The 26,203-nt window shown below is 41.8% G+C and overlaps 1 protein-coding gene across 1 annotated transcript in view; it reads right to left on the reverse strand.

The window, feature by feature from the left end:
- Window positions 1-25,508, reverse strand: part of LOC116948518 (uncharacterized) — a 205,551-nt gene extending 180,043 nt beyond the window's left edge. The window contains exon 1 of the mRNA XM_076072861.1: window positions 25,383-25,508. Coding sequence (XP_075928976.1) covers window positions 25,383-25,460 — 78 coding nt within the window. The 5' untranslated portion in view covers window positions 25,461-25,508. The remainder of the gene's footprint in view (window positions 1-25,382) is intronic.
- Window positions 25,509-26,203: the final 695 nt, after the last annotated feature.

A 26,203-nucleotide genomic window follows, 5' to 3' on the forward strand; every position in this document is an offset into this window, starting at 1 on the left:
TGACGAATCATGAAATTGCTACAGGCATGAATCGTGTCCACTCATACTATCTACAGTCTTCCATAAAGCCCAATGTACACTACACATAAATGCCCAAATAAATGGGAATTAATATTCATTATTTTTTGAGTCTCTGGAACCTGCACCATGCTAACAAAATTACACCTTCAATTAGTGCGGCTGTCTACGTAAGGTGCGAAAAAAGTTTAACATTGACACATATATAACGCACCATCACTGATAACCTCAACCTTGTTGAATAACTGTCCGTTTTAAATGCAGGACGATTGCAATTTCGATTTACGCTATTTAAAAAAACACATCAAACATAATGCTGTTCAAATGCAGCGCTACTGGATTTAAAATGCTCAACGAAAATAATCAACGTAAGCATGAGTAGGCATGGGATGGGAACACAAATAAAAACCGCAAAGCGAGCATGCCTTCTGTGTCACAAAAAAGCAGCCAACATCATCAATTTCACGGATATGAAATCTGGCCCAGTGGCTGTAAACACCAGCGCCCAGCGGGAAAGGTGGGTGTGGGGGAATAAATAGAAATGATGGACAATGCTAAGTGCAGTGAGGCAGTTAGCACTCACTGTGGAATGTCTCTGTTCCAACAAACACACCATAAAGTCATTGAGGAATCCATCAAAACACTCACTACCTTTCATATACTGTACGTGTTTTATTCCACGCTTGGATTTCGTGGGTTGGAGCACATCTGTGGCTTGATTATATCTGTGCAACAACCTGAGCTTTATCTTCTTGTATACTTGGGGGGGGGGGCTCTCTGGATAAATGGCAATGCGTGCCTACTGTGACAATTGGTTCAGAAACGTGATTATTTACGAGAAAACAAATATATGACATGAATTGAAAAGTGCAAAAAAGCATGGGGAAATGCATGCTTTAAATTGCATTGAGAGACAGAGGAACACGTGGATTAGAGAACATACTGTACTCGGGTTAATAATATAAATCAAATTATTAAAAGCAAGCGGGCTTGGAGAGGACACTGCGCTAAAAGTGATGATGGCCGATACTCAAGAATAATAGTGGAGTGGCAGCCTAGGAATGGACATGTCAGAGAGGACATGCACCAAGGAGATGGAGCTATGAAATCAGCTCGTGTGCTGGTGCTAAGTGGATTGTTACATTGCGGGACCGTGAGAGGTGGCGGCGGTTTGTGGAGCCCTTCATCCAGTCGTGGATTGAACATGGCTGATGATGATGACTCAGCTTTCCTCCCACATGCCACTCATGAATTGAACATACCGATTGTAGAATCCTCCTGAGAAAGAGTATTGAAGCTCAGTGAGACTTTCATGGGTACAGGGGTTTTTGCTTACTTGAACATGAAATCAACACTGACAACTGTTTTGGTGACCCACTGTGTGTTGTGCGGGCATCAACATCATCAGTAGTTACGTAATGCTGTGTGGAAGCTCTCGAGCTTCTTGTTCCCGAGGCTCTGAGAAGCCAGAGATAGAGGCACCATGTAACATTTAGTGATAAGCAATACAATTTATCGCTCCTCGGAAGGTAAGCTGTTTTATTTGGCCTTCGACAGGCTGCTGCTAGACTTGAGATAGCGATTCTAGACATCAAATTACATCAACAAATTGTTCTTCATTTGGAACACTCCAAGCCATACGCATTCAGGCTAGGGAACGATCTAAACCGTACCCCCCTAATTTAGTCAAAAGTTAAATAGCAGAAGGCATTTTCTACTTTACAAAAATTAGGAGAGATATAGGTAAACTATAATTTTTATTTTTATTTTACCAGCTAAAGCCCACTGAGTAATGTAGCTCTTTTTCAGAAGTGACCTGGCTCACAAATGATAGCTCAACGAGAAGTGGCTTATCACGTGTAAATGTATAGCAGCCAAATACTCTAATCACATTTTTCTAAATGTGGAGTAACCCAGAGGACTTTGGAGAAAAAATCCAGGCGACCATGGGGAAAACTGCAAACTCCAAATATACAGGCGTCAGGGCCGGGACTGAACCCACTGACCTACTGTATACCGGGCAAGGTAGTTCACATCTCGCCACAGAGAAAACGAGCACTCTTGAACTCTTGAACTCTTGAGCAAAATCTATGAGATGTAAGAAACAGATTTTTTGCACAACTTTGTGTGTGCCTCAGAATGTTCCATTCATTCCCCATATTAGGCACATCAGGCAACCGTTCATTCAGCAAGTAGATTTGTTTTTTTTTTTAACACAGTGCTCTGAGCCACCCACATCAACATTAACCCTTGGATGTTTTTTTCGGATTATATTAGTAGTTTGTGGTAGCCACACCATCCTCTCAAGTGTCAACTTGATTCTGAGGAACAATGCTCAAAATAGGCAAAGGGTCATGCACAGTATGTGGGTCACAGTTGACTGAAATTCTAGTCATTCTCTTTTGCCTACACAAACCATATCAGTTTGCCCCTGTCTCCTGCCAACAAGCTCTTGCCAGGCCACATAGCCTTGCTCTTAACCACTCGCTGCCAATAAGGAACATTTTAATTCAGCTCAGTTGACAAAAGCATATTAATCTTAAGAAATTGATTTAAAATCCAACGTGGGTTGAAATCGGCACGTCATCCCTCCCGGGTTGTATCGCTGGTGGGAAGTCAGCAATGGTCATCCCACTAAGAGATTTGTGGCAAATACTTTGAAATGAAAAGTTCATTAGTGGTTCAGAACGACCATTGGAGATAAGCAGGACCAACTTTGGCTTATAAGATAATAGCACCTACCTGCTACTCATTATTTTCGATAAAATCAATATGTTGAATGAACTTTTATTCGTGGATTAATTCTTCCTGTTATCTACATTGAACCTTGCATAATATTAGTCACCCAGAAGTGGCAGCAGAGTCATCCTATTAACTGCATTTATCTATGAATGACTCACCCAGAAGTGCTGCATTCATCATTTTAATCCAAGTCTTGGACAGAAAAGAGGAATCACCTGCAAGCAGCAAAAACTTCATCTACATCCATCCATGGATACGACGAGTCACCTGGGAGTGTGGCAAATTCACCCTATTATCCATAATAGAGGTTTTTGGGTTAGATCACGATCTCATCCAAAAACCTCGACTATGGATGATGTTGGTCGCGAAAGCCTGCGTGTTAAACTCATCCTATTATCCAGGTTCATCTGCAAATAAGATCCACACTTTAGTGGACTTCTAGAAGCGCTACATCATATTACCAGAGTCTTTTGAGAGATAAGAGGAAAGATCCAGAAGTGGTGGAAAATTAATCCTCTGCTTTTATCCAAAAATGTAGATGACAGAATCCACCAATAGGGCACACCACATCACCCCTAATAAGAGGAGTTTCTCTATATTAAAATGCATTGTTGACATTTTCGTACTTTGCATTATAATCTATTTTTTTTTATCTTGCCATGAACCCGGCCACCTGAGTTCAATTCCAGGTGAGAGGTAAAATAATTTGCAAGGGATGTCACGCTCTCCCATTTCCAACCCACACAGGCCAGCGTGAAGTATAACAAACAAAGAAACCCATGACTGACGTGGCATGGAGAGACCTTCCTCCAGAAGTGGATAGAGAATTGCTCAAATGTATTTTTATTTTATATATTATACTTGGATTCACCACGCCCGGCCGCCTTTGTCTCCCCAGTGGCGATGTTGACACACCACAGCAGTTACTCGTTTGAGGCTGAGTCGACCTAGGGGAGGCCCAGGACCGGTTAAAATAATCGTCACCGCATGCGAGGGCCACGTGACAGATTTGACGTCACAGCTCACTTGCCGTGCAAAAAATAGATGCATTATTGAGCTCCCCTCCCCCTAAAAGAAACGTGTATTTTTATAATTTTTGCATGGTATACAGTCTGGAAAGTACCCACATGGCAAATTTCAAGTTTGTTGCATGTCTGAAAGTACGCTAAACATTTTGAACAGACACATAATCACAACTTTGCCTTTTATATATATGGAGATATTGATAGTATTACTTGACATACCTTACATTAGGTGGCCACTATACCTCATATGGTACCCCTATAGAATGCTGAAAACTGTGCTGTGGACAAAGATACTGACCTTCATTCCCGTGCACAGCAATGGATCAGGATCCATGTCACAGTTTACAGTGAGCCCTGGAGGCATGTTGGCTCTGCCATGCTCATCGCTCGACCAACTTTATAGCAGGCGTCTGTGTTTATACAACGATGAGTGTTTTGGGGACAGCATGATGCTAAACACAACGCATGTAAAATACAGCAAGACAATTTAGATTTATAAATCACTCAATTTCTCCTTTAAACAAATTCCATATTACAAGGATGATATTTTGTTTTGTTTTGAAACACAAATAATGAAAGACATATGCACTTAGTGGTGGATCGTGCGTAAAAAATATAATAATGATGAACAGGAGTCTGTTTCACCATGTAAATATAAAATAAGATTTCAGTCCATCGGCTAGCAGGCCTTGTGGACTGTTTTTTTTTCCTTCCAGAAGTCTTTGTATAAGCAGGCAAACTCTGAACCAGTTATGACCTAGTGTCATCAGCCACACGGGCTCACACTTGTTGCAGAAAATTGGTCCAAAAGCCCCATGGGATGATGGATGTTACTTTACATGTATGTGCTGAAGCAGACACACACGTGTTTTATTACTTATTCGTTGAATTACACTCCCTCCACCAAAGTACATGTTGTACAGATTTTCTATAATGCACTGAAAGGGCCTCACTGTGTTTCGCCAAACGAGTAGCATTTATTTAAGAGGCCACATTCTCGATGAGATATTGAAATTTGAAACGGAGCCAAAGTTTGGCTACTTAAGAAAAAGTTACTGAAAAATATTGGCCCAGGAGCCCCCGTAGGCTGATGGATGTGAATATTGTTGTTTCAGTTTTTTGTTGCAATATTAATACCTGTATGTTTGCATATTTTGGGTATTTGGGAGCATTTTCCTCACCATTTGAAAACCAGCATCTTTGCAAAGTCCATTCGCAAGCTCAATTAAGCTCCCACCAAATTGACTCGATGATGGTTTGCACACCTTAGGGAAAGTAACATGTTGACTGAGAATGTATTAATGCCACAGCAAAGTTGACAAGACAATCTGATGCATGTGAGACACTATTAATTAACTTTTATCTCTTGTGGAACTTGCCAATTATACAATGTAAGTCTGCATTAATTAAATGAACGCTCTATACTGCACTGCATGGAACGTTCTGTTCTTGCAGGTTGGTAAAGTTTATGAACATAGCCAAGTGAGCAAGAGTCTGCATGCTACTATTTACGCTTAAATACATTCATGGCGTTCACTGCACTGAATCCGCGACGAGAATGTTGACATGCATTGAGTTTTAGATTTGGCAAATAATTTGCTACTGCTCCGTTGTTAAATGGCGTGGGCTAATGTTCTGTGTGTTGTCTGAATGTTAACACCGCAGTGCAACTGTAAACAGAGCATAACCTATGTAATCGCTTGAAATGCCATTGCTGCTGCTGCTGCACATGTCTTGTTTACTTTTCCCAGCCAGTGCTTGGGCAGCAAGGAAATTTCATTGCCATTTTTTTTATATATATAAAGACCTTGTGGGTAAAATCGTAAATGCATGGCCCGTTTTTCGCATAAAGACCCAAAATTCCAGCGCAGGAAAAAAAATATATACATAAAAAGTTGGCAATGTTAGCATATTCTTACGTGACACTGCTGTTGCGGTAACGTTGCACACAAAAAAAAATTGCAAGTTATAGCGAAAGGCATGATTTGAAACACACATTTGCAATCATTTCACTCTTCGCTACATGCTTATATTGTCCACACATGCACAGATTAGAAAAATTATGATAATCAATTAAAATGTATTCTACTGCAGAGGTGTTTAGTAGTTTTCTGATTAAATATGCGGTGAGAGACATGGAGAGGAGAAACAGAAAAACACTATTCTGCCTTTCTCCAAGCGCATTGCAAATTCAACAATGAATAATAACAGGCAGCTAAGTTGTTTCCCCAACTCTGATGCTCACGTTTGCTCACTTGGAGTGGTTATACCACAATTTGTCTTACCGCTGGCGCGGATGATGAGGCTTCGTTGCTGAGGAACAGAAGACACTCCACTGTACGTGCACCACGGCCCGGTTATATTTGTGTGGCTAAGGAGGGCATGCTGTATAAGCAGTCTAGAGAAAGCGTTATTTAACAGGGTTATTCATGGCTTAACCTACATTATTAATTGAAGGGTAAAAACGATACTGTGGCTGTTATAAGCTGCTTGTAAACTGACAACTATGGATTAGAAACGCACAGCTTTCTCTATTTGTTTAAATAGTTAACTGTGAGCCTTATTTTTTGTAATGTCTTAATTAATACCATTCTTGTAAATTAGTTACTCATTTTTCTTGGGTCTTTCGGTAAAGTCACGTAGATAGGTCCAAAGAAAATAACAAAAAAATAACAAAAAACGACGTTTCGATTACAACACAAGCAATCGTCATCAGGAGAAAAAAAAATAGCAGGAAAGCTGCTGAGGCAGGATGTTTTAAAGGTTTGAAATTGGTGTAGCCCAAGGGTCATAAGCGAAGTGGGCGGGGCTATTGATGTTAAAGTAGAAATTAGCATGTAGCTGTAAGATCGGCGACCTACCTCCACGACGAGTCCATGGAGGTGGCCATTGTATTGTGAGAGATTAGCATGTCAATGTAAGATCGCAGAGCCACCGCTACATCGAAGCAAACGAGCAACGGTGGCTGTGTTAGTGAGACATTTAACCGGTTAATGTAAAACCAGAGAGTCAAAAATAACTAACATCGGAAGGTAGGATGGAAACATCACAGCCAGTTATGACTTAAACTGTTTAATAACGTCCTTCCAACAATTGCTCAGTTTGTACCCATCTTCTCAGTTGAAATTGTGTCTGTGTCTATATATATGCCTGGCTTCATGAATGAAACTTTGTTGATAGCCAGTGGGCTTGCAGAGTACCTTCGTCTTAGAGAAGTACATTTCGTGTGAGCCCACCACATTAAAACGATTATCAGCCACGGCCGAGGTATTGGTCCTACTGTGTTTCATATCTGCCTTATGTTCACTAACACGGTCCGAGACATGTCGCTTAGTTTTCGCAATGTAACTACTGCCGCAGACACAGCTTAGTTTGTAGACGCCGGGGTACTGCATGTCAGGGATCACATCCTTCACAGATGGGATCAGATCACAAATTTTGTATACTGTGTTAAATTAAACCGAGATTTTGTGTTTGCTCATGATTTTGGAAACCTTTTTAGTGACCCCTGCTATGTATGGCAAGGTGATGGATTTGATTGGGTCCTCAGATGGTTCTTTCCCAATGGTTGGGGTGATAGCTTTACGGATTGCGTGGTCTGAATATCCATTGATCTTGAGAGCTTGGTGTACGTGTTCCAGTTCACTGGCTAGGTGATGATGGTCAGAAATACATAGAGCTCTATGGTGTAGAGTTTTGTTGAGGGAATTCTTCTGGGATGGATGGTGGTGGGAGTCAGATTTTAGATATGCATCCGTGTGGGTGGCTTTCCTGTAGACAGTGTCCCATTGAGCCATCTGGTCTCTTTTCAATTAAAACATCCAAGAATGGTAACTTGCCATCCTTTTCCACCTCCATGATGAATTTGATGGCTGGGTGTATGGAATTGATGTGGTTGAGGAATTGGTTCAGAGCTGGTCGGCCATGTGGCCAGATGACGAACGTGTCATCTACGTACCTCTTCCACAAGGACGGATGTAGAGTGGATGCCTGGATAGCATCTGTCTCAAATATTTCCATGAAAACATTGGCTACAGCTGGAGATAAGAAGAACCCATTGGGTTACCTTCAACTTGTTTGTGGAATGTTCCATTCCAGGTGCAAAAATAGCAAAGAGTGAACTACCATTGTGAAATTAACTGACGCCTCACATGTTCACTACAAAGTAACAAAAAGCCACGTGTTTCAAGAACATTTCAGAGCGCAGCCTTAACTTCCATCCATTTCTATGGACAGGCGAAGCTTCGGATGGACCAGTTCACTTTCAAGGACCACATTTTTCACAAAAATCCCAAGTTTGTTTTGTATTACAATCGAAATAAGTAGCAAAGTCCTCATTTTTTGTGAGTCCTTTCACCAATAACATCTTGATGCAGTATGTGTTTATCCTGCCTAACTGCTGATGAAACTCAGTGGGTCAAAACTGGTCCAGATGTGTGTTTTTATGTAAATAATGCTAAGAATGAATGTCTGGAAGATCAACAGGCTGATAAGAGTACATATACGTGGAACAGAAATCGATTTATTGAAGTGAATGGTGCTCCTCATCTCACGTACATCCGTTTAAAGTTGAACCCTGCTCAAGAAATTGGTGCAGCCATGAACCGCGGTCTTCTTGGCAGTGATGTAAATCATATTTCAAATGTGATCTGTAACTTTGATCCTTACCTGTGTATCGATAGTTCAATGTTAATGTGCCATTTTATTGAGGGACTGTGTTATCTTGTTGTTGTTTTGCTGCCTTGCCCAAACTTGATCAATCGGATTTATATAATTAATTTAAAAACTTCGATTTAAAGCTTTCGTGACTGCAATGATTCATCTTCTTTGGTTCTTTCGGTAAAGTCACGTAGAATGAGAATAAAATAATAAATTGATAAAATAAAATAACACAATAATATTCTCACGACGTTTCGGCCACAACACAAGCGGCCTTCATCAGGTGAAGGGACGAGACTGTCTGGTAGGACAGCGCTGGAGTGAAAGAGCCACGTTCAGATCACGGCCTTTAAGCTGTGTGAGAGGAACAAAGCGCCTTGACAAAGGAATTAGCATATAATTTAGCATTGAAATGGCTGAATGATTAGCTTGTGACTGGTCACAGAAATAGTTATGTTAAAAGTTAAAGCATACACATCCGCAGAGGCACCCCTTGACAATGGAATTAGCATAGAATTTAGCATTGAAATAGCTAAGTTAAAGCATACACATCCGCAGAGGCACCCCTTGACAATGGAATTAGCATAGAATTTAGCATTGAAATAGCTGAGTGATTAGCTTGTAACTGCTCACAGAAATAGCTACGTTAAAGTCAGACCATACACATTCACCGAGTTCTTCTGGGATGGATGGTGGTGGGAATCCGGTTTCAAGTAAGCATCTGTATGGGTAGCTTTCCTGTAGACAGAGTGGCTCATTGAACCATCATGTCTCCTTTTAATTAAGACATCCAAAAAGGGTAGAAGAACTCCCTCATCAAGACTCTATACCATAGAGCCCAATGCATTTCCGACCAGGAACACATTACCAGTGAACTCAAGCACGTACACCAGGCTCTCAGGGCTAATGGCTACTCCGACTACACAATCCGCAAAGCCATCACTCCAGTCATGAAGAAGGATCCTCTTGTGGAGCCACTCAAAACCATCACCTTACCCTACATTGCAGGGGTCACTAAAAAGATCTCCAAAATCCTGAATAAACACAAGATCCAGGTCCGATTCAACACAGTACATAAAATCCGTGATTTAGTTCCATCTGTAAAAGATGCTGTTCCAGACATACAGTACCCGGGCGTTTACAAACTAAAGTGCCTCTGTGGTAGTAGCTACATTGGAGAAACCAAAAGACATATCTCGGACCGCATCCGCGAACATAAAGCAGACTTGAAACACGGTAGGACGAACTCCTCTGCCGTGGCAGATCACTGTTATAATTCAGTGGGCTCACATGACATTGACTTCTCCAAGACGGAGGTTCTTTGCAAACCAACAGGCTATCATGAGAGAGTCGTTCATGAGGCCATTCACATATACAAGCACAGAGACAATTTCAACCGAAAAGATGGATTCTGGCTTAGTAACCACTGGAAAGATGTTTTAAATCATTTCTGTTCTTAATTAATTGTATTTTTACGATGACCTTCAGACCGCAGCTCTTTCGCCAGCATTGCCTCTTAATACCTCTCACACCACGGTTAATGGTATGGTTTTACAACATGGAGTATACTAGGGCCTCGCAGCTGTCTCTCTCCCCCTCCTCTGTTCCGACCATGGACGAACTCGTCCGTCTGAACGGGGCCCGTAGCTATCCGTGGTGCTAAAGTTGAGGGTAAGAATCCACCCATTTTTTCGCCATATAGCATTGTGATATATAACGACTTATTGTTGGTAGCTTAGCTGATTGGAGAATATAGAGTTTATTGATAACATTAAGGTAATTCATATTTTAGTTTTTATTGGTTCAGTATATAGTACTGTGAATAGCTCAGATGTGTAGGCCTTGACTTCAACATAGTCATTTCTGTGACCAGTCACTAGCTAATCACTCAGTTATTTCAATGCTAAATTCGCCTAGTTATTTCAATGCTAAATTCTCCTGTTTGATTTGTACTAAGTGCCTCGGTGAATGTGTATGGTCTGACTTTAACGCAGCTATTTCTGTGAGCAGTTACAAGGTAATCACTCAGCTATTTCAATGCTAAATTCTATGCTAATTCCATTGTCAAGGGGTGCCTCTGCGGATGTGTATGCTTTAACTTAGCTATTTCAATGCTAAATTCTATGCTAATTCCATTGTCAAGGGGTGCCTCTGCGGATGTGTATGCTTTAACTTTTAACATAACTATTTCTGTGACCAGTCACAAGCTAATCATTCAGCCATTTCAATGCTAAATTATATGCTAATTCCTTTGTCAAGGCGCTTTGTTCCTCTCACACAGCTTAAAGGCCGTGATCTGAACGTGGCTCTTTCACTCCAGCGCTGTCCTACCAGACAGTCTCGTCCCTTCACCTGATGAAGGTCGCTTGTGTTGTGGCCGAAACGTCGTGAGAATATTATTGTGTTATTTTATTTTATTAATTTATTATTTTATTCTCATTCTACGTGACTTTACCGAAAGAACCAAAGAAGATAATTTAAAAACATTTAGCGTCTTGCTTACCTTTTTTATTTATTGTGCACTATCGTTGTTTTTGTATTGTTCATTCGTTTTAACTTGTTGATCCACTTCTAATGGACATCTGTGAAAAAGAGCCTTATAGCTCATCAAATTCCTCCAGTCTAAACAAAGATTCTGGTGCAGAACCACCACAGGAAGGAAATTATCTCAAGTGCCTCTTTTGTCCAATATTAATGAGAGAACCGAGGATGATACGTTAGCCTCCTGGGAAACCTTGCCATCAAGTTAAGGAATGAATAAGAGATTGAACAGCAGACTGACTGAAATAGGACAGAGGTGGGGAGTGAAATAATGAGTTATGGGTGGGAGTAAAAAGAAAACATGCAGTCATACTTATTATACAGAATAATACCACTTAACAGTGCTGTGCTATCTACAAACACAAAAATACAAGTCATTTTGAAATAAAACATTCTAAAAGTATGAAAATAGCTAAATCATTCATATTCCACTTTTTTTTTAATCCGCAAAATCTTTCCAAAAACGTTGCATGAAACTTCCGGCCTCTCAGTCAAGCTCTGTGTAAACATTACCAAGTGCAGTGCTCCATTTTTACCCACAGGAGTACGATCTAGAAATACTGTATCCAATGTTTATCTCACTCGCAAATTTACTACCAAAGACAAGTCACGCAGAGTCAATAGCGGGCCACACTACGCTGACTCACTCACACATTCTACACTCACTCACACTACCACTGACTCACACATCATACACTGACTCACTTATCATACGCTGACTCACACATCATACACTCACCACCATTGACTCACTCACACATCATACACGGGGAGTGTCATGCTGACAGATATGGCTGCAAGTTTGTTCATACATGTTATGTATATCGTTTATTGTTAAATTTGAATCAAAGTTTCTATGATTACTGTTGTTACATTGTATTTTATAGCTTTATTTTGGTGATTTCTAAAACATATGGTTAAGCCATGTTTCTTGCGGAAGTGCGGAGTTGGCCTGATAACTTGAATCTAAATTGTCTTATGGTTGTCATTGTTTATCTTGCATCACACTGGGAATTTTGCACACAGCGTTGTAATACGGTGTTTTTTTTTCTGGGAGATTTGCTGGTTTATCCAGGATGTTTCTGTTGCGCGTCGTCGCTTTAAGATGTTTCTCTGTTCATATTTTGTTTGTTGAGGTTGCACCCGACTCAAGAGCCGCATGGCTCACAGGGCTATACCTAATAAATGAAACTTGAAACTTGAAAAGCACGCCCGATAAACACTCTCGCCAGAAGCCATCGTCTCTTCACTGTTGGTCCAGTGCTGATAACCATCCAGCTCACTCCTGCACGTGATCTCGTCTCATCGCTATCTCTACGGTGGCTGTCCTCATGGACACATTCCCACCTTTGGCTACAATTCATCCATGACCATTCCCATCCATTCGCCGTCATTCTGTCTGCCCCAGCCAATTTACTTTTCCTAATTGTCTATTTAATAATTCTTTATGGGTTTTTTTAAATATATAGAGCCCTATATCCCGGGGTTTCCCTAAAAACACTTTACATCACATCTCATCTCAAATATTTGAAAGGGCACCCCCAGCAGCAGCTGTCCCTGTGGGCATAAGTTGACACAGCACCTGACCTGCAAACAGGCATTAGTTTGCCAGTAGGGGGTGATGATTTCTACGTGTAATTCCAATTGAGTAGCTTGTGGATAAATTTTAGAATTTGGCAAATGTCTGATTTGTGTTTGTTCCTTGAACCATGTGTTCCTGATCCACATACACTACACACAATACAATTTTAATATGGAAATGTAGAGTGGCTAAAGGCAACCACGTATCATGATACTACGACAAACAGTGAGGCATGTGCATTATAGTGGAGAAGTAAGTCTATACATATATACAGTATTTTTTTGGGGAGAAAAGTCGTTTGGAGAAAAGTAAGTTTTGGACATATGGGAAGAGAAAGGCCTTGAGCATGGACTTGAACAAGCACAGGTGGTCATGGGGAGGGACATCCAGACAAGATGGGCAGCAAAAGGGAAAATGCAAACAACCACTAAGCAGAGGTTGCCTGTGGGAGTACAGTGAGATAAGAGAGACATGTAAGGCAGGAGCGAGTCTTTGAAGATCTTGATCAGAAAGACCATCTGGACATTGATCTGGAACTGGCTTCAAAGCAATGGATATTTTGGAGTATTGGGGTGGGTGAGAGTTTTAACAGTAGCCATATTAGGTTAGATTATGTACATGAGCCATAAACCTGATGTACATGAGCAAGATGAGTATGGGTGCGGAATATATCAGCAGTGCATGCGCTGGGCAAAAAGCGCCGATGAAGTATTAGGTTATAGTCAAATCTGATGTTCCACAACATTTTCTAAATTTTATTTGTAAATTGCAATGTTTTTAGAAGGTCCATGAACACTGGGAAAATGTGTTACAAGCAGATATGTTAGTCAATTATCAGCATTATGGCCAATTAATTATCGATCACATCAATGATAACCAGTGATCTTCCTAATGCCTATGTTTTAAGCAGAGGAGTTGCATGCTAAATTAATGCTGTTACCCATTATATTGCAGAGAAGTGATTCTAAAGTTATCAAAAATAGTATCTGCATAATATACCCCATCATTGAATATACCTCTCATATCACCACACCTACAGTAATGGGTCTTCACATGAGCTGGCCTTGCTTATGAATTGTCTGCTATCCTCTGAGCTCACTGAGCACATTTCCCAGTCCATGCCAAGAATATCCGGGGATATGTTCGACATGTGACAATAAGGCCCAGCTGTTGACTCACAGAAGTTACTTCATTACATATTTTTCTTTGGCCTTTTCCAGTGGGTTACGAGCCCGAACCTTGCTTGCTTGCATACAACGCAATTTAAACCTATTTTCTGAGTAGGAGATATTAGGTTTCATTGTTATCAAAGCTGAATAATCAATAAAAAAAATACACGCACATTACGCTGCATTAGAAACAGGGGCCCGCCATACCACTCTCCTTAAGTGTGTTCCATATAAAGCGGCTCAGAGGCAACAATGGCAATTCAACGACCTGTAGCGTTTCAATTATCGAGCAGACAGTGCCACATTACGTATTTATAAGTCGTGTCTGCACTTCCATCAATTCAGCCGTGCTGGTTGTGATCCAGGACAAGGATGCCCCCTAATTCTCCACCCTAATTAACTGAGTCAAACTAATGTGGGTATGTACAAGTGTACCCACATTACTGTCCAAGTTATTGGTTTCATGTTATCCCATTATATTCTCAAATATATTTGAGAAGCTTAACCTTGTAGTTTATTCAACAGTCCAGTAACACACCGTTTGTACGTGCTGCTCATAACATGTATTACCACACTTGGTATAAATGTGGGTCGAGTTTTAACTATATATCCTGTTAGTATTGAAACACATTCATTATGATTTTCTTGCCTGAATTAAAGCCATATAGGTGAAAAATAGGTGCAACGGTGGCGAGATGTTGACTACCTCGCCTGGTATACAGGAGATTGTGGGTTCGATCCTGACCCCGACGCCTGCTGCTGTATATTTGAAGTTTGCGCGTCTCTCTCTTCCCGTAGTCACGTGGATTTAGAAGCATTCGTTTGGAGCATTTGGCTGATATAAATTTCCACGTGATAAGCCACTTTGTTGAGCTATCATTTGTGGCCAGGTCGCTTCTGGGAAAGAGCTATATAGCTAAGTGGGCCTTACCTGGTAAAATAAAATAAAAGTTTTTATAGTTTTAGATGATAGTTTGAAGTGCTTATTTTTATGCACTGCCTCTCTGACCTCAGTTGTTCCTCACCACTCATCGATTCAACAGATTGTATTATGAAGAACAAGGAAAATATTTAATTAAAAAAACTACATTTGGTGAGGTGTGTCGTTTTGAACGCAATGCACGTAAACTTTTCATTGTATGAATAACGAAATCCTCGTCTCCATTCCAAATGACCTCAAAATCATCACGGGTAACGCAAATGCAAGGTACACTACGACGACAGTCAAATGTGAGCCTGTATAACGTGCATGTCAAGTTAACAATCCTGCGCAGTCCAGAGGTAATGTATGACTGGCCTTTATTGTAACCAAGTTTACGGAGAAAATTCTCTCGCTTTGTTTAAAAAAAAAGAAATCACATGAGGTGTATGAATGTAAATTAAACAATAACTTTTTGTTTATGCTTGAATGTAAACGAATGAAGAAGTCCAATCTTGACTGTCAAAATACAACAAAGTGATTTTCTTTCACGAGACGCTTTCACTTTTAATTATTCCTCCTCTTCGCTATCAGGAGGAATGGATGATTTGGTAGTTAGCTACTCTGGTAGAGTCTCACTTTTTCCAGTCACTTCTACCCTGCAACAACAACAACAGCAGCCGCCATTCGCCACGAAGTGGCGGTGACGTCTCCACGGCACTTGTGCCAGGCAAGGTGCACTCGTTAGGTGCACTATTTATTTATTTCTAAACTGCGCCCATCGCCTCACACAAACAAGTCACAGCAGTCCAACTAATGCATTGCCATCGATCCACCATCTATCTCCCTTGGACCACCTCGAGCCCGTTTTACATTTAGTCACAGCATCGATCGTAATCGGCGTCAAACCTCGCAGTAAAACTTCCACGTGCTTCAAGTCCACCTGCCTCAAGTCCACGTGCCTCACGTCCACGTGCCTCAAGTCCACGTGCCTCAAGTCCACGTGCTTCAAGCCAACATGCCTCACGTCCACGTGCTTCAAGTCCACGTGCCTCACGTCCACGTGCCTCACTTCCACGTGCCTCAAGTCCACGTGCCTCACGTCCACGTGCCTCACGTCCACGTGCCTCAAGTCCACGTGCCTCAAGTCCACGTGCCTCACGTCCACGTGCCTCACGTCCACGTGCCTCAAGTCCACGTGCCTCACGTCCACGTGCCTCACGTCCACGTGCCTCACTGCCACGTGCCTCAAGTCCACGTGCCTCACGTCCACGTGCCTCACGTCCACGTGCCTCAAGGCCACGTGCCTGACGTCCACGTGCCTCACGTCCACGTGCCTCACGTCCACGTGCCTCACTGCCACGTGCCTCACTGCCACGTGCCTCACGTCCACGTGCCTCACGTCCACGTGCCTCACGTCCACGTGCCTCACTGCCACGTGCCTCACTGCCACGTGCCTCACGTCCACGTGCCTCACGTCCACGTGCCTCAAGTCCACGTGCCTCACTGCCACGTGCCTCACTGCCACGTTCCTCACTGCCACGTGCCTCACTTCCACGTGCCTCACGTCCACGTGCCTCACTGCCACGTGCCTCAAGTCCACGTACCTCACTGCCACGTGCCTCACGTCCACGTGCCTCACTTCCACGTGCCTCACGTCCACGTGCCTCACGTCCACGTGCCTCAAGTCCACGTGCCTCACGTCCACGTGCCTCACGTCCACGTGCCTCACTGCCACGTGCCTCACGTCCACGTGCCTCACTGCCACGTGCCTCACGTCCACGTGCCTCACTGCCACGTGCCTCACTGCCACGTGCCTCACGTCCACGTGCCTCACTGCCACGTGCCTCACGTCCACGTGCCTCACTGCCACGTGCCTCACGTCCACGTGCCTCACGTCCGAGGAGACCCACACTCACTCTAAGCACCGTTCCTCTAATCAGCTCTCTCCCCACGCGCAGCTTCCTGAAGGATACTGGGGATGTTAATCAGTCTCCGATTTCAATTTGTTTGAGGTATTAAAGTCAAGTAACGCTTTCCCATAAGAAGTATTTTGTTGTGAATGCCGTCGGAAGAGGTCACACGATTGTCGCAACGGTCCTTTGCTGGCTGGGCGTTATGATTGAGTATGTTTAAAGCAGCTTAATCTGTTAGCTATCTCCCAAAGTAACATATATTATATGTTAACATACATGAGGGTAATTTAATATATAAAGGCTAATGGTATGGTAATTTCCCCTTTTGTTTTGGCATCATTCTTGGATTTAAATTTTTTATCATAAGCATACAGCTAGGACATTATACATGCATAACTGTGATGTGATTACACATTGAAAAAGAGCATTGCAGGAACCTGCCTCTGGTAATGTAACTACAGTTACACATTACCTCCGATTAGCACGGTTGGTTAAGTGTGGTGCGAAAGAAGTTCAACATACATACATACATTACTCTCCAAAAACGACTGATGATGACTATGATAATGACCTTGTAGCCAGCAGAAGCCTGACTGAGTCTCATGATTATTTTTCAAGAGGGTTCTGCATTTAAATGTTTGGCCAATCCCATTAACAAGTGTCTCACTTGTGAGAGGAAATTGAAGTAACTGGAGAAAATTCATGCACACAGTTAGATTCAATCCATTGCTGTCCTGCCATCTCCTGGATACCTCGAGATTTAACAAGACACAAACAGTAGATCACGTGACTCCCGTCATGAGTTGCACGCATGTCATGTGAATACCGCATTGCATGTACAATGCTATGGCTTAGACAAGGCTGGAGGCATTGTCGTGATAGGTATCTCATCATTTACAGAAAATTGTTGGCATGAAATTCCACACGGCCCAAGCCTGCAAAACACCTGGCATTCCCAGGCAGTCTTTCACTCACGTGATTACTTCCTGAAGAACTTTCTAGAGCTGATGTGATTGCTGGCATTCAGGATTACGGTATTTGGTAGTAGTTATTTGATGATGACGACGATGATATTGATGACAAATTACAATCACAAAAATATAGAGATGTTGTAAAGCATATTTTTAGGCCACAAATTGCGCCGTTAAAGCAGCTGACAGACTGCAGACATAAGTCTGTAATGGCCATCTATATTACATTTCAAATGAGTCCCATTGTTTAACACAGCCATAGCAAGTTGGCAGATATCTTCCAAAATAACCTCATGAAGCCAACATCAGACAATGAACTCTATTTAGAACACAATCAGAGTCTGTTGAGTGCTTGTAAGGAAATGTTTTTAATGACAGATGTCCTCTGTCCTTCCAAATGGAACATCGGGGTACATTACCCATCCGCAGCAGACAAACTGCTGCAGATGGGTAATGATGTTTCAAATAGAAGAGACATTATGCACTCAATCTGACAGACCGCCTAACCCAAAACTGAATTATTTTAAAATTGAAAATCCGGTCAGACGCTCACTCAACCTATCATCCCTCCATGGTAGAAACAATGAGTTCCCGGTTTGTGGAAAAGTCAATCATGCATATAAGGTGGAGAGACTGGTCCCTGGCATGGGAATGTGACATTTAACCAAGAGCTCAGGACTGCCAAGGAAGATGAGCACCACCCAACACTCATTTGTGCGTATTTTTATCTCTTAAAAATCAACCAACTCATACGATATACCAGAATAAACAGATTCTGAGTAGCCATATGTCATACTGTACTGCAGATTTAATTTAACCACAAGCTGGCATGTAACACTTAACTGCAATATACTTATTTTTACAAGAAGGAATATGTATCTACTGTAATTGCAGTACAGTACTGTATGTATTTGTCGATAAGACACTGTATGTTGAACAAATATGGACACGCTTTCCAAAACATATACGGCACATATTCTTGGTTCTTTCGGTAAAGTTGAGACTGAGGCCATCCAGACTGCCACTCTGCGCCCAACCTTATGGAAGAGGTACGTGGATGACACTTTTGTCATCTGGCTACATGGCCGGCCTGCTCTAGACCAATTCCTCGACCACATCAATTCCATACACCCAGCCATCAGATTTACCATTGAAGTCGAAAAAGATGGCAAGCTACCTTTTTTAGATGTCCTAATAAAAAAGAGACCTGATGGTTCAATGAGCCAATCTGTCTACAGGAAAGCTACCCATACGGATGCTTACCTGAAACCGGATTCCCACCAGCATCCATCCCAGAAGAATTCCCTCATCAAGACTCTGCACCATAGAGCCCAATGCATATCCGACCAGGAACACATAGCCAGTGAACTCAAGTACGTACACCAAGCTCTTAAGGCTAATGGTTACTCCGACTACACAATCCGCAAAGCTATCACTCCAACCATGAAGAAGGACCCTCTTGAGGAGCCTTTCAAAACCATCACTTTACCCTACATTGCGGGGATCACAAAAAAGATCTCCAAAATCTTGAATAAACACAAGATCCAGGTCTGATTCAACACATTACATAAAATCCGTGATCTGGTTCCGTCTGTAAAAGATGTGATTCCGGACATACAGTACCCTGGCATCTACAAACTAAGCTGCATCTGTGGTAGTAGTTACATTGGAGAAACCAAACGACATGTCTCGGACCGCATTCGTGAACACAAAGCAGACCTAAACACAGTAGGACCAACACCGAGGCCGTGGCAGACCACTGTTATAATTCAGTAGGTTCACATGACATTGACTTCTCCAAGACAGAGGTTCTTTGCAAGCCATCTGGCTACCATGAAAGATTCGTTCATGAGACTATCCACATATACAAACACAGAGACAATTTCAACCGAGAAGATGGATTCTGGCTTAGCAATCATTGGAAAGATTTGATAAACCATTTCGGGTCTTAATTGATTGTTCACGCTTACGGTGGCTTGCAGACCGCATCCATTATTTTCGTCTGCCCCCTCCTCTTTTCCGAACATAGATGGACTCGTCCATCTGAATAACTGCCAAATCGCTCTCCGTGGTGCTAACGTTAAAAAAAATGCCACTTTTTTCAAATTTTCTTGCTGTGGTTCTCACACCTGATGATGATTGCTTGTGTTGTAGTCGAAACGTCGTGAGAATTTTATTGTTTTATATTTTTATTATTTTATTGTTTCCCTTCTACGTGACTTTACCGAAAGAACCAAGAATATGAATCCCTGCAGTCACGAAAGCTTTAAATCAAAAAATATATACGGCACACTTGTAATGTACTTTAATTAATAGGCAGACAGATGTGACTTTCACGAGCAAATGTTTTTGCACATTCACCCTTTATCCTTCTCTAATCCCATTTCACAAAAGAAGCCTCTAACGTGCTGGATCGAGACTGGCCTCTTTGTTGACACATTGGCAGATCGAACACGGGGCTGCGGGAAGAGTTTAGTCATTCTCGCCACGACGAATATTACAACATGTTTGATTTGTGCAAAATCTGTTTAGGGAACAAAAGCAAAATGTCCATTTTCCAAGACAAAGAGTCACTTTCACAAAATAATAAAGTACATATATATTTATAAAAAATATGAATGGTGAAATTATGGTGCGTGATGATCCAGTTTATACTTTGTATAATGTTTACATATCCACAAGCATGCATGCATGTAATTGTTTGACTATGCAGATAATTCTATTCTTTGTCCCACATTTTGCTACGTTAACATTCTGCATGCAAAACGTTCGCACAGTGATAGAGCCTTACTATTTTTTTAAAGTAATTTTCAATTATATTACCCTTTTGTATGCATGTATGTTGAACTTCTTTCGCACCATACTAATCAGAGGTTTCGTGGGGATAGGACAACAAACTAAACACAAAAAGCAGTTTGAAAGTTGCCTTGTATTTACAATGCACATCATCACTGTTTGGTCGTGCAACCTACATATTAAAAACATTTTTTATCATCAATTACCCTGCTCAGTTTTAGAGATTTAACATGAGTATTATTTTACGTATGATTGTTATGACGCTTGTTTAGGTCAGAAAAGCCTCACTGAGTCTCAGGACTCATCATCTTCAGCAGGTTTCTGCCACGTTTTTGCAACAGGGAGCGATGCTGTGGCTGTTTCATTACAATTGAGTAATTTTGCAGGTAATGTGTCAGCGTTTTGGATGTTTGGCCAATACCGGTAGCGTTACAAGTAAAATAGTTTTAGCTATGCGTGGGAACCAGAGAACCTGGCGAAATCCCCAGGGGGAGAACTTGCAAACTCCACACAAAGGCGACTATGTCAGGAATCGAACCCAGACTTTCTTTCTGTGAGGCACAAAGTATTACCACCATATCACCCTGCCGGCCCATGTTGACATCACTAGTTTGACTTAAAATAATGCTCACAATGTGATTTTCATGTGAAGATTACACTATATGTGTCTGATGCTCTCATAAGCATTGCAATGTACAGTGCTTACTCTTTGGTTCTTTCGGTAAAGTCACGTAGGTATAAAATAAAATGAATTCAATCACGACGTTTCAGGCGCAACACAAGTGCCTGTCATCAGGTGGAACAACCACAGCAAGAAACAAATAGCAATTGAAACAGATAGCAATTGTTTCTTGATGTGGTTGTTCCACCTGATGACAGGCACCAGAAACGTCGTGATTGCATTTATTTTATTTTCTACCTACGTGACTTTACCGAAAGAACAAAAGGAGTATGGATCCCTGCAGTCACGAAAAACTTCAAATCTAGATTGTACAGTACTTATCTAACAAAAAATATCGTGCAACTGGTGGCAGAAGGAAGAACACTGAGTGAGCAGCACTTAAACACCTGGGTTTGAATCTGACAGCGGCCCGTGATTAAACTTGGTTCTCTAGTTGAGCAAGTTGATGAGTGCATACAACAAAACTGTCATGATACATCTGATTTATCACATTTGGCACAAAAAAATTCACCTCTTAGAATGTAAAATATTGGTTTGACTGTAATGTGATGAACATTGGAGTGAAGCAGGGCATGTACAAAGTCTAGTATTAAGAGTTTTAAGGAGTAGTTATGTGATATCTCCTTCCATGGCTATTCTCTAATACACGGGGAAGGCACTGTTCTAAAATTATTGATTCGATATTCTCCCCATCATATGAAGCAAAGACGATGATTGGAATATAATTGGGAAAAATGCTATTATTTTAAATTCTGCTACAATGATCATCACATGTTATTGTAACCGTGTGATTTGTTTGCATTTTTTAAATAAAATGTGTAGTCACAGCCAAATTTGAGTTGGAATACCATTCCTATTTACCAAAAAAATACAAAGTTCTACCACCAAAATGATATAGACCTGTGCAGAGAAAAAAATATCAATTCCTTTGATGATGTGGATAAAAGCAGTTGTAAACACCAAATGGAATACCAAAGATGTTTTTTTCACAGCATTGTGTTTAGAAATGTGGTACTCTTGAGTCATTGAAAATGAATACAGTTCCACATTGCGGGGAAGTCAACAGTGGTTGCCTCTATTGGTAGACTCACCCCTGCTATATAAATGTGGAATTTCCACCATTGGCTCAGGACTGTAACAGATGAGCATCGCCTCAATGCTCATTTGGGCAGACAATAACATTGACTTTGAGAATGGCATTAAAGCACTGTAATAAATCCTGCAGAGTATATGACTGAAATATATACAGTAACGTATTTATTTTATAAATTACATTTTAGTAATTTCAATGTAGTGGCCTCATTATGTGACGTTAAATATTTAACAACAGTGGGCCACATCAGCGATTACTCTGAAACTGAAGCAAGGCATTTAATAATTTAGTATACTCCTGATAGACTGCCAGATCCCACAAAGCCTAGCAGCAACATGTGTGTCACCTGGACAGCTATTAACGCAGAACATGTATGGCAAGCGTTACTCAACATACATACGCACGTTAGAAAATGCAATGCCATTCATGAATGTACGACAGTATATATATCCGAAAGCAGTGGATCTCAGAGTGCGGTCCCCACACCACCGGTGGCCCGGGACGGTCCTCCAGGTGGTCCACGGGGCTGTGATGCAAACGCAGGTTGATCCGGACAATAATGACACTGTTTATACGTTTTGTTTCGGACATGAATTCATATTATACTTAATGTTTTTAATAACAAAAAATGAAGTGAGGTAACTACCCTGATTAAACTACCCTAACATCTAAATGTCACCCCTAAAAAAAACCTTATAGCTTCATAAAAATAAGAATGTTCCCATAATATAAATAATTTTGTATTCATGCAATGTAGAGAGAAGTGAATGCGCTTTGTCACCAGGGGTGGGGGGGCTGGGTGGTCCACAGAAATGTTTGCATCGGCTGAGTGGTCAGCGGACCAAAACAGTTTTAGAAACACTAGCCTCAAGGAAGTGCTCTTCATGTCTTTGCGTTCATGTGGTTTACATCACAACAGACTCAGGTTGGCCAAGCTCCGGCACGGAGTCCCAGGAACTGGAGCACAGTTTCACAATTTTATACGTTGTGCTCCTGAGCCGAAGCGGAGCTACAGCCGGGGACACTGGAGCTGGGGTCACTGGAGCTGGGGTCACTGGAGCTGGGGTCACTGGAGCTGGGGTCACTGGAGCTGGGGTCACTGGAGCTGAGGTCACTGGGGCTGGGGTCGCTGGGGCTGGGGTCACTGGAGCTGGGGTTACTGGAGCTGGGGTCACTAGAGCTGGGGTCACTGAAGCTGGGGTCACTGGAGCTGAGGTCACTGGGGCTGGGGTCGCTGGGGCTGGGGTCACTGGAGCTGGGGTCACTGGAGCTGGGGTCACCGGAGCTGGGGTCACCGGAGCTGGGGTCAACTGGAGCTAGGGTCAACTGGAGCTGGGGTCACTGAAGCTGGGGTCACTGGAGCTGGGGTCACTGGAGCTGGGGTCAACTGGAGCTGGGGTCACTGGAGCTGGGGTCACTGGAGCTGGGGTCACTGGAGCTGGGGTCACTGGGGCTGGGGTCACTGGGGCTGGGGTCACTGGAGGTGGAGCTAAGGGCAGGAGTGCACCAATCTTTAAAATATTAAGTTCTAAATTGTTATACTGCATTGAATGGAACAAACATTTACTGAACTTCATTAGCAGTGTTGCTCAAACACAAATTTCAAAAATCAGAATCACACAGCATATTCTGTGAACAGCACACATATAAAAGCAATGTCGTACTAACTTATTTACAGCAGTGATGTAAAAAGACTGCTACGTTAGTCAACACAAAATAGAATATTGAGTCGGGATAATTGTATGTGTTGTCGTGATTATATTTCATGGTTTAGCTCAGTAACCGCTTAGCTGTGACACAGGGCTTCTCACATTTCACCCACCTGTCCTTCATCATAAATATATATTTTCCCGCATACAATTTACCAATAGTACCAAACTAATAAATACCTACAATATGCGAGATATAATTGTGTTTGTTTACTATAAGATGATGATTTACTACACAGCTTAATAAAATTCTCAAGCTTTGTAATGTTGAAAGTACAAACACCTGTCATTTATTAAATTATTAAAGTAATATAAATATTTTTCATAGGGTTTAGATTTGAGAGCAGTTCCTAACACAATGTTAAACACGACAGGATTAAGTTCTACTGTGATATACCACGGACAGTAGCACTGGAGTGTCAACGGACAAGTGAGATTATTTTCATAGTTGATTTGACATGCAAATCCAATCTCGCGCAAGAAGAGTGCACAAGTGTTGTCATCACATCTACGCCTCTATTTAAGGAATGAAACAGGTGGACTTCTCCACAAATCTGGCTGTCATCTGATGAAACTAGCTGTAATTACTGGCGAAACGTCGTACTCAGATTATAAATGTTGTAGCTTAGCTCTCCAACACACTGGTGTGCTGTATTAGAAACGAATTGGCATGTTCTGTTTACGTGACAAACCTTACTAATTGGCTGTGTCGGGTAGTGGCAGGTTTAACGACATAATTATATATTTACACGATCAAACCCAAAAAAACCTGTATTATGGATGATATTGGTCGCGAAAGCCTACGCGTTAAACCAAATCCCATAAGTGATGGAAATTATTTTAAAAAGGTATAACGAATGCTGAATAGTGGTGCTCAATATTTTTTATCAGCAAAACAGATAATAATATAGAAGTGTGTTGGAAGGACACAAGTATAAAATGCATCCCTAGGCCAGACATTGAAGATGAACTGGGATTAAAGTTATACAATAAAGAACGGGTTTGAGTTTGTTGTAGAAAACTGAAGCCAGTCATGCAAAGCACCATACCAATGGACCTCAAGAATAAAGTCTGCAATCGGTGTACTGTATATGACCTGCTATGACATAGACAAAAGACATGAACACATTGACAAAGAACATGGATAACAAAACATTTTAAAGTTTACATATCATGGAGAGGAGCATAGTGGAACGACATCGAGAGACAAAGATGGCTTCGAGAACAAATGCATGTAAGAGAACACTCACAAGTTAGAGAAATTCAATGAGCTTGGACACATCGCTCGAAGTGGTACCTGACGGCGAAGTGGTACCTGAGAGTACGTCCACCAAGGAGATGGAGTGATGACATGAGATCATTTGCAGGAACGAGACTGTTGCATCACGGGATTGTGAGGGATGGCTTAATTCCGCAGATGACTGATCATGGCTGATGATAACCGTGGCCACACATACATGCGTTACAGACTTCTGGGAACGAAAGAAGTAGAACTTGCCAGCCTCAAACTTTGGTCGTTTCAACCCAAAACGAGTCAGCTGTTGCTTGGGATTACGGTACCTTCTCTGTGCCGAACTGATATCTGTGATGTACAATCACCGTGATTGCCTCCGTAGAGTGGAGAAGCCCAACAACCATCCCCTGGGGTTTTAGGAAGTCTGCATAGCGCTGCTGTCTGGAGCAGTCTGGGACTAAAATATGTTGAACACACTCAGTAGGCTGTTTTGAATCCCAGCCTCTGATTATACAGCACTTTTATAACCCACCCCCTTGGCAACAGTGTCTCCCCACTGAGCAATTCTGTTTATAACTCATTTATTTTATACTCCTGTATCTAGCATTTTTTCTGGTTGTTATAAGTTATTTTATCTATTATAATTATGTGTTAGAATTAAGTAAATTTCTCCTACATCCCGTCCACAGGGACTTCCACTGGGGCTGATAGTCTCTTGTTCGCTCGCTTAGTCTGCCAGGTGGCAGTGGCGGCTGGTGTCCCCCACCTGACCACTCTGCTGTGCCACCTATACCCCTGACCTTTATGTGATTCACCAACTCTCAACCATGCCTGTTCTGAACCTGATTGTCCCTCACCATATTGGCTCTTGTGCTCAGCTCCTCGTCCATTGTACACCGTGTTGCAAGAAAAAAAATACTGTTTTTTAGATGATTTATAAAAAAAAACGAATTGTATTTTACATAAAAAAATTGGTACATCCGAGATCATCGTTAAAAAAGATAACACCAATACTCTTTGGTTATTTCGGGTAAAGTCACGTAGGTAGACAAAATAATAGATCACGACGTTGCGATCGCAACACAAGCGACCGTCATCAGGTGAGACAATCACAGCAGGGTTGTCTCACCTGCGATCGAAACGTCGT

This window comes from Petromyzon marinus, chromosome 1, assembly GCF_048934315.1.
Source record: "Petromyzon marinus isolate PM22_M1 ecotype Great Lakes invasive population chromosome 1, UKy_Petmar_22M1.pri1.0, whole genome shotgun sequence".
Lineage (NCBI taxonomy): Eukaryota > Metazoa > Chordata > Hyperoartia > Petromyzontiformes > Petromyzontidae > Petromyzon > Petromyzon marinus.